Below are 10,000 nucleotides of genomic sequence, written 5' to 3'. Positions count from 1 at the left end.
CAGGATATGTTTAGAGTAAACTTTACTTAGCATAATGGGTAAACTTTACTTAGCATATTCTGCTGTTGTAGTATGATAAGTACTATGATATACTGCTGTTGTAGTACTATGATTATTACTGAAAATAGAACACTGTTTCGTTACACCGAGACACATTATCCAAATTACTTAATAGGCTACTTAACTGTAATGGAATAATTTCATAAACGTAGTCTATGTCACGACTTCTCCCTCAGTTGTGATTTATCATTGAGGTTATTGAATTCATGTCAGTCTAATTACATTTCTTGTGATGTAACCCCAGAGATGCTGGAGCTTTGACAAACACTTTTAGAAGGACTGGCTTGTTTAGTGGGCTGGCTTGTTAGGTGCGCATCGGGCTGTTTTCTCTCCTGCAAACTAAGCAATTGAAAGAAAACAGCATTGTTGCACTGGGAGAGTCTCTCTCTACTGTCAGTCTCTCTCTACTTCCTTCCTGCTTTTTGTACACTAAGCAAACACAACCTACTACGCCAAAACGAGGTGCTGAGGAACTCGCGGGGTCATAAGAGCAAGTTTTTTTGGGACAGCCGGGGAAAGGGAAAAAAAAGTGTATTTCTACCAGAAGAAGTACTTCTGTTTCTTGGACTAGAGGGAGACGTGTAGCCCTTTCCACAGATGTTACATTCGCGCCAGGCGCTTGGATCCCCCTCGGTGCCGTAGGAACCCTCCTCGTCTCTGCGGGCTGGACAGCAGCAGCTCGCTTGTTCTTACAGAATTCGCAGAGTTGTATTCTATTAGGAGGTCTCTGTTATTGAAAGGTAAGATATCCATCTCCCAAGAATGCTATAGTCGGTTTAGAATCTAGATTTTAAAACTTTGCACGAAAATTCTCAACTTTTAAGTGGAATTAATTCTAGGCTATAGCCTAGATATATGCGCTGTCTGCTCTTATGTGGGCTATATTTGACGCTGTGAAACATTTCTAAGAAGTTGTACTGAGGTGATTTACTGTAGCTAGTGGCAACGAAGAAGTCACGCAGATAACAGGTTGTATTGAAACTAATCAATCTAAACCACTAGGCTACAGCATGAAATAACAGCATGTCGTGAGCTTAGAATTATAAGGTTCCATCTCCGTTTAGGGCAGTTCAGAGATATTGAGCGTCAAAGTTTTTACATTCCATTATGTTCTGTGAGATGGAACCTTTGTATTTTATGAATTACTAACTCAAAAATGTCAACATTTAAAAAATAACACGACACAGGCATTAATAAACACCTAATGGATCAGATTATGTAAAAAACTACATTTTGACAAAAATGGAGATAGAACCTTATAATTCTAACGTCACGAATCGATGTGATGGTAAATTGGTAATGATGATGAGGATGATTATGATGTTTAATCCAACTGCGATGATGATGATGACGGTTAGGCTATGAGTATGACGGTTAGGCTATGTGTATGACGGTTAGGCTATGTGTATGACGGTTAGCCTGTCAGCATCACCACCATCATCACCACCATCATCAACATCAATTATCATTATTATCACTGAATAATAATTGATCGGAAAACTCGTAAATCATTGGAATTACTCAAATATGTCGCTTAAGAAGCTTCTACACTTTCGATTAGGCTAGAATAACTAGGATAAAGCATATTGTTTGTGTCTTGTATATGGCACTGATATACTTATGTAGGCTATATTATTACTCTGGCAAACTAAGCATATAGAGGGCATGGATTTCAGTGAGAGTAAGTAACCACGTGGTTGACGAAGTTCATTATTATGTCTATGTAATGTAGGCTACTGAAGAGCATCTGCGGTATATCAGGTTACAAGAATAAAACTGTCAGTAGGCCTACTCTACAATGTCGTTATACAATCACAGGGAACCCCAGTCCAAAGATTGTATAGAACATTGTCCATGTTTATTGTTTAACAGAGCATCTTTCAACTGACAAATTCTAAACGAGTTCTCTTATGTTAGCATCCTCCATTCTTAATGTTCTCTCTGTTCCAAGAAAGCATGTGGTCATTCCATAGTCATATGACCATGGAACTCTCTGTCTGAAAATCAGGAATGCAGACAGAGCAAATTAAGAATGTTAAGTTATGCCAGTTAAAAGACACCGCTGGGACGTAGGGTAACATGCACACGCATGCACACACACACACACACACACACACACACACACACACACACACACACACACACACACACACAGTAGTTTAGTTATTCAGTACTGCTGACTGGGTTTCAGGAAAGTAAAGGTTCATGGGAACAAACATATCCGTCCGTGGACGTGGAGGCTGAGACTCGTCCGAGAGGTCTGATAAACAGAGAGAAAGAAAGAGAGAGAGAGAGAGTCAGAAAGAGAGAGAGAGAGAGAGAGAGAGAGAGAGAGAGAGAGAGAGAAAGAGAGAGAGAGTCAGACAGAAAGAGAGAGAGACAGACAGAGAGAAAGAGAGCGAGAGACAGAAAGAGAGAGAGAGAGAGTCAGACAGAAAGAGAGAGAGAGACAGAGAGAGAGAGAAAGAGAGAGAGAGAGAACATGAGAAAGAGAATGAGAGAACCGGAGAAAGAGAGACAGAGAGAACAAGAGAATGAGACGTCCATGGTCAGAGCTCGACCTGTCCCCAGGCACTAGGCCACAGGCACAATGGTGTCCCTGTTGAATGCCTGTTTCCTTTCTCACATGGTCCACTTAACGTTGGCTGACATCACCTGCCTGACTGGCCTCCTCCTACCCTGTCTCCGACCCCCTAAAACCCAGGGGTGATGGGGGTGGGAGGGGGGACTGGGGGCCTGGGGAGGCTGGTGTGGAGAGCCACATCTTAGGGATATTCTTTAATACTGTATCTGGAATATGCACATATTGCAGTTATTCTTCCATCAGCTGTGAAGCCACAATGCTGTTGCTGATGTTAAGATATTAGTTATAGCACCTGTTATAACTGACATTTCAGTTTTGAGGTGAACTCTTCAGCTATGTGTCATTTTCGAGGCAACCATAGATGGGTCTCTGCCTGCGTCAAGGATACTGTACGATGAATTACTTGAGAATAACTGGAACTCTAACAGAAACACATGTGTGGCAAAGTGAACAAGAGAAATGTCAAGTAAATGTTGTCTAACATACATTCAGCAGGGTTGGTGTTATTCTAATCTAAGTCTGAACCATGGTGCTCTTTAAACAATACTTCTTAAATGTCTTGCACCAGGTCTTTTCCCTTAAAAGGGAATACTTCATGTTTTCCTCTCTGCTTGCCTCCCTGTGTGCCTTAGGTATTTTCCAGTATTTAATATAAATGGAGCTTAAACTTAATCTTTCCCTCTGCGTTGTGTTTGTTATGGTTCCCCCTTTTCCACAGGCTTTAGGCTAGCCTTTGCAATTATCCCATACAGTAGTCCCTCTGTATCTCTGTTGTAAGTCACGTTCACCACTATGCCTATCCAAACTCTTAACATCTTACAAACCTTGTTATTCCAGTATTCGTTTGGACTGTTTCTCCTCACAAGCCAGCAACCTTTCTGTGATATTAGCATTCAGGAATGCCGAAAGGTCATTGTCTGACAGTACTACACTGCAACAAAAAAAAAGTCCCCTCTCACTAAAGGCATAGACAAACAAGGTCATATTGACTGCGAAACATGTTTAGTTTTTGTATTTGGAATACATTTGTATATTTCTGCAGCAGATGAGCATATTTTGTCCAGCAGCACTCATAAATCAGTGTTTGTTGTTTTTTCAAACGCTGGACCTCCCTCGCAGACTAAGAGCTGGAACTGATCCTACAGTAGAATGCAGAAAGACAAACCAGAGCAGACTAGCACCTCTTGAAATATGCAACTTTGGACACAGTTCAGTTTCAGGAAAAAAGCGTTTAGGAAAGCTCTACAAATGACTGATTTGATATGCTAAGTCACAGAATTCATCTTAGAGTATTTATATTGTACTTAGAGCTTAGAGCAAGAAAAAGCTTGGCTTAGAGCAAGAAAGTTCACATCAACAGAAGTCTGGATTTATGTTACTAAGTAACTAGCTAAGATTTACGTGTGTGGTTTGGAAACAAGAGATACGGACAAAACAAGGTACAGGTATCAACTACAGTTTGATGCTGCTACGTCTTGTAGGCTTTTTAACACCATAACTACTTTATATATTAATGTGGATGTTGTGAATAAGTAAATAATCCCTCTAGCCTTGGGAGGAACCATTGAGTATTTTTAAGAACTCACAGATAGTTAGAGTACACTGTATTAAGAAAATAATTGGTTCACAGTGACTCGAAAGTTCTATTATTTATCATATCAATCTAAAAGGCTTCATAAAATCTCTTATTGAAGCCTTTACTGACTATGTTTTTCCTCATCAGCAACTGTCATCTCCTAGAAGATCCAACAAGGATTACACCACTCTTCTCACCCCCATCAAATGCTATGGTAGGGTCCATACCCCATAGCACAAAACTGGACCACTAGGTGCTAGATGGGAGCCAACACAGACTGTGCCAGCCTGATACTATGGCTGCATATGCCCTGAACAGTTTAATCATGATGAATAGCAACAACCTGAAGAGTGAGAGCAACCCTCGGACAGGGAGGCCTGTGCTGCCGGCGCCAGGCCGCTCTACCTACTGCCAGCTGCTGGTGACGGGGGGCGGGGGCGGTGGGGGGGGGCCCTACAGCCCTGGCAGCCACAGCCCTGGCAGCCTCAGCCCTGGCTCCCCGGGGGGATCCTTCGTCTTCCCCCCCTCCCCTGGCCCCAGCAGCCCCCGTGCCCGTTCCCCCTGCCGACACCCGGACACACTGGGGGTGAACGTGGGGTACCGGGTCCGCCGTCTCAGCAGCCCTGGGGGGGAGGAGGACGGAGAGGCCCCTCCTAATGGGGAAATCAGACGCACGGTGCAGCTGTTCCAGATCCAGCGTGAGCTCCAGAATGTGGAGGTCAACAAGACAGTAGGGCTGTTCGAGGCCCTGAGGACACAGGTCCAGAACGCTGAGATCCAGAGGAGTCCGCGGGCTCCACGCAAGACCGGCCCAGCCCCCCAGGCCCAGACCCAACCCCTCAACCAGCTCGCCCCGGAGGCCCTGGCCCCCACTATCCCCCGACCGCCTAGAGACAGCCCCCCCAGTATTCCCAGGGAGCTCCAGAATGGGAAGAATGGGTGTCTCCTCTCCTGCTCTGGGGAGGGAGTAACAGGGAACCTCAGCGTTGGCGGAGGAGGAGGAGAGGAAAATAGAAACAGTACGTCTCACCCAAATACGGAGCAGGGCGGTCAGCTGCAGCATGTGAACAAATCAGCAGGAACTTGGCCCGGGGCTGACAGTTCAGCGAGCAGCAGTCATCAACCCAGGAGTTCACTGGGGGTTGGCAGCTTCTTGGCAGGCAGCGACAGCAACAGCAGCAACGAGGGGCCCTCGACGCGGGCCCAGACCTGCCTGACAAAGGCAGGAGGTGCAGAGCCAACGGAAGCCCAGTCTCAAGCCCCAGCCTGGGCCACAGTCTGCAGCGGCAAGGGGGGCTGCCTGGAGGTGGGTTCGGGGACAGGGATCGGGACGGGGATCGGGACAGGTACAGGGATCGGGACTGGGACCTCCACGACCATCCCAGCCGTCATAGTCACAGATCACGAGATGGAGGCGCCAGAGGAAGGGGGCACCACGGCGGAGCCCCAGCCCAGTCCTAGCATCTCGAACCGGGCTCTCAGGAAGCTGTCGTCCTCCTCGTGCTCCTCCACGGGCTTCTCCTCGTCCTGGGAGGAATCAGAGGATGATATCTCCAGCGACCCTGAGAAATCTGAGGGGCTGTCGCCTGCTCTCTTACAGACCCAGCAGAAGGCTGTGAGTACAGGCGCTGATTACTGAATGTAATCATTTATTATTGAATTGCTTATAGTGAGTTTGTTCTGTTTCTCTTTCTCTCTCTCTTACTCTTAATCTTGTTGGCTGGGATGATAGATTGGATATTACGAAGAAATGTAATGAAAATGGCTGTAGATGGAAAATTGCAATTTTTACTTGGAAATGATTATAGGGAAGTTGATGGAATCTTGGAACCGTGGAATGAATTACTATTATTCTGAATTCTTAGAAATTCGAGACACATATTACTCCCCATTATTCTGCAACAGTAACATTTCTGAGTGAACATGTTTTAAGTTGGTTAGTGTGCCTAAATTACAGAACTCTTTGTCACACGGCGTGCTTGCGTCAGACGGGTCTGCATTCTGCCTGAGTAACGGCTGACATTCTCACAAACAAAGGTACTTCTGTGTCCCGTCGTCAACCTCAGTCACTTTGACTCTGACTGCTGCTGGACGCCCTTCAAACACAAGGCTTAAAGGGGATGTTTATATACCAGGGGGGTTCTTAAAGGGGATGTTTATATACCAGGGGGGGTTCTGTGTACATTATTGGAAGGGTTTGCTGGAATATGATTTCGACCTGCTCTCTTCTGTATAGGGATTCTAACACTATGCTTAGAAGAGGATCAGGATTCATGTAGTCTAAGTGTTATGACTAGATGTTTCATTCTGGTGAGTGTAGTACTGATGAGAAATACGTTTATGATCTGACACTGACAAAGACTATTTAAAGGAACAGTTGTTTTGATGAATTGCGTACGTACAGTTTGTACATCACATACTTGTTACCCTAACTCCACTAAGCCCTGCTCAAACAATAACAGTCATCTTCTGTGTCTGGCGGCTTTATGAATAGCTGTGGTATTGTCCTTTAATCTTTTACCATCAGTTGATGGCTACGGCGGTGGTCTGGTGGAAGTTTGAGGTCCCAGAATAACCTCCTTGGCCTGTGTGTCTGAGTCTTGAATGCGTCACTATACACCGTCATCATCATCACTGTGGTGCGTGTGTATGTGTGTGTGTCCATGTGTATACACATGTCTGTGTGTGTACATGCAGGTGTGTGTGTGTGTGTGTATGTGTGTGTGTGTGTATGTGTGTGTGTGTGTGCTTATTGCAGCTGTAGCACGCACACACGCACGCACGCACGCACACACACACACACACACACACACACACACACACACACACACACACACAGACCCTTCAGTGTGTCAGTATAATGTGTCCCACATGCCACGAGGGACCCGGCGCCAACAGATCCATGTGATGTCCGTCTTGTGTAAACTCCCGAACCAGAGGGAGAACAGCCCATTGTGCCATCTGGACGGCTGATATCAGTATACGTATATGCTAGCTCCAGGCTGCAGGGTCGAGATGACCAGAGATAGCCTTGAAGTTAAATGGATGGAACTGCCCTGGTTTTGTGTGGGACTGAGTGCTGTTTACTCTACAACTGATATGCTTTAGAGAGGAATGTGTTGCTTTCATGTGGCCATGACAGGGTGGAGGAGAGAGGATCCTACGCGGGGGGGGGCGGCTGATAGATACAGAAATCAGAGGACGGGCTTGTTGTAAATGCATGGGATGGATTGGGGAAACGCACCTCCAGAGAGGCAGATATGAGGTCTGGGAAGAATGAATCCCTCTGACATACTGTAGGGCAGCGGTTCCCAACCTTTTAGGACTCACGGCCCACATTCCCGATTTTCCCAGTGTTCGCGGCTCACGCAATTTTTTTACCCTGCGTGCACGCGCATGAAACGCGCACGAGCGCTCAAAACAACGACGTAATTTGACCAAAAACTAGAGCGTGGCAAAATAAATAATAGCGGTTAAACCATTAAAGCCGAGCGGCGATGTTTTATATAGCAGGTGATCAAATACCAAGATCGTAAATGTTGTATGTGTTCAATATTTACGACCAAACATCCTTATGTGTGTGGGCAACTCCCGACTCCCGACTAGGGTTGCCAGATGGGCTCTGGTTTTTTTGGGTGGAATTAGGGGTTTTAGACTGTGGTTAGGGTGGAAAATGTCGATCCCATCTGGCAACCCTGCTCGCGAGTCGGGGATGGAATGTAGCCAATCAAGAAGCGAGCTGACTTCTTTTCGGATGGAAATATCGGCACACACAATACGATCAAGGCTGTTCAATCCACGATTTTTTATCTTTTTAAAATTAAATTTTAAATTAAATTAAAATTAAAAATTAAAAAAATAATATTGCCCATGATTTGGCGGCCCACTTGCAGTACTCTCGCGGGAACCGCTGCTGTAGGGGAAATCCACTGACTGGTCTGGTCACACCTACATGAAGTGGTCCTGTGTAGTAACCCTGTAATGACTTTGAGGAACACCGTTGTCCTGTATGCTACCATATTGCTACATAGAGATTGGTAGTAATCGTTGCATTCTAATGGAGTTGAATGTTTTGTGGTCATTATACAATTGGTGTACAGTACGGTCTGTTTCTGTTCTTTGTGTAATGACCGTGTTATTACATAGCAATAAGAACAACTTCATTGCTAAGTGTCACCAACAGACCTGTGTCCTCCCTAGACTGCACAAGGATAACCATCACAAGCAAGGTGTGATGATGACAGACAATAAACTGAAGAGCGCTGCGCGTAGGAATGAGATATTACCTTGACCAACTGAACTGTAACTGTTATCAGTGAGGGAGATCCGATTAGAGAGAAGGATAGGGTGTTTCCAGAGTGCAGACGTGAAAAATTAACCCAGCTTGAAAGGGCACATTCGATTTTATACAGCGCTTAATGAGATTACACTCTACTTTTTGGATTTGTTAGTCAACTGAGTGTGACTGTCTTTTTTGGTTGTTAATATAAAAAAAAGTGTTTTGGGATTATCTACAGATTCTACGTTCTCTCCATATTATTCTCACATGATAAGGATAACTGTATTTACTGTAATTAACCACTTTTCCAGTTGACCCTCAAGTTATGTGTAGTTTTCCCATACAATACAACGCAATAGAATTCAACTTCATTATACCTAGTGGGGAAATCTCTTGGTATGAAAGACGAGAGAACATTTGTGGAAATGAAATTGAATCAACGTCACCAGTGGTCTCTGTTCTATTCTTATAAGTTCATCTCTTTGTGTGTTAACAATGTTAGCTGGGTAAAGTAAAAGCCCTGGAATTCCCTCACTTCCTCGAAGAAGTTCCAAAGTTCCATGGAAGAGTGGTAGGCAACAGGAAATCAGAAGTAATCACTCAACGTGTCTTACTAAACCGCTGGGCCACACTAAAACATCCTCATTCCAGCTCATCACCTTTAAACCTGTATTGGTCTCTCCTGGGGCTCCCATGGCGATGTGTGTTCTACCATGGAAAGAGAGAGAGCACATTTCGTAAGATGGTATCTTTAGTATACTGGTATTCTCAGAAAATGGGGCGAGAGAGAGGGGGGGGGGGCAGAGAGAGAGAGAGAGAAAGAGAAAAAGAATGAGGGAGAGAGAGAGAGAGAGAGAGAGAGAGAGGGGGGGTAGATTAGATTAGGTGAAGTGGAGTAGAGAGCTGAGCAACAGCGGTCCAAGAGCGCGAGCTTGCGTGTTCCTCAAGACATCACCAACATCCTGCCAAGTTTGGTTTTGATTAGGCGGAATGGAATGTCCTTCTACAGGTATGGTTGTTTACCCAGACAGAACACTACCCAGAACTAAACCCCTTCAACATGTTCTAGCATCATCCCTGTTCTCGTCACTGTCACTGTACTATAGGCATCATCTTAGGCCTGCGTGTGTGTATGTATGTGTGTGTGTGTAAATCAAATGCAACGATGATGACATCGATTCATGAATTCATGACATTTCTGAATTGACCCCAGCCATGACCCCTAGACCTGTGAGGAGATGCTTGTCTGAGGTGGGCACAGAAACCATGGAAACCATGCCTCGGTGTCCCCTCTTCCTGTGTCGACCAGATGAGCGGAGGGAAGCCCCCTGTGCCGTAGCCTGCCGCCAACAACTGGGGAGCATCAGCCGCTGCTCCGCCAGAGCCTTCCCGCTCCGCAGACATAGTAGGCTACCGACACCGCCAGCTGCAGGCTTGCGGTCACCCTGTTGTAACAGACCCAATAACATAAGAAACACAAGCCCTGGAGGATGTGCTGTCA

The 10,000-nt window shown here is 45.5% G+C and overlaps 1 protein-coding gene across 1 annotated transcript in view; it reads left to right on the top strand.

Annotated features, from left to right (window-relative positions):
- Positions 1 to 4,515: 4,515 nt before the first annotated feature.
- itpkb (inositol-trisphosphate 3-kinase B) overlaps positions 4,516 to 10,000 on the top strand; it is a gene marked incomplete at both ends in the record, with an annotated part of 32,891 nt that continues 27,406 nt past the window's right edge. Inside the window, one exon of the mRNA XM_080524713.1 lies at positions 4,516 to 5,835. Within this exon, the coding sequence (XP_080380839.1) occupies positions 4,516 to 5,835 (1,320 nt within the window). The remainder of the gene's footprint in view (positions 5,836 to 10,000) is intronic.

Source organism: Nansenia antarctica (genome assembly GCF_963989245.1).
Source record: "Nansenia antarctica genome assembly, chromosome: 1".
NCBI lineage: Eukaryota > Metazoa > Chordata > Actinopteri > Argentiniformes > Microstomatidae > Nansenia > Nansenia antarctica.
The sequence above is the reverse complement of the archived record's forward strand: the minus strand, read 5'-3'. Positions and strand labels throughout refer to the sequence as shown.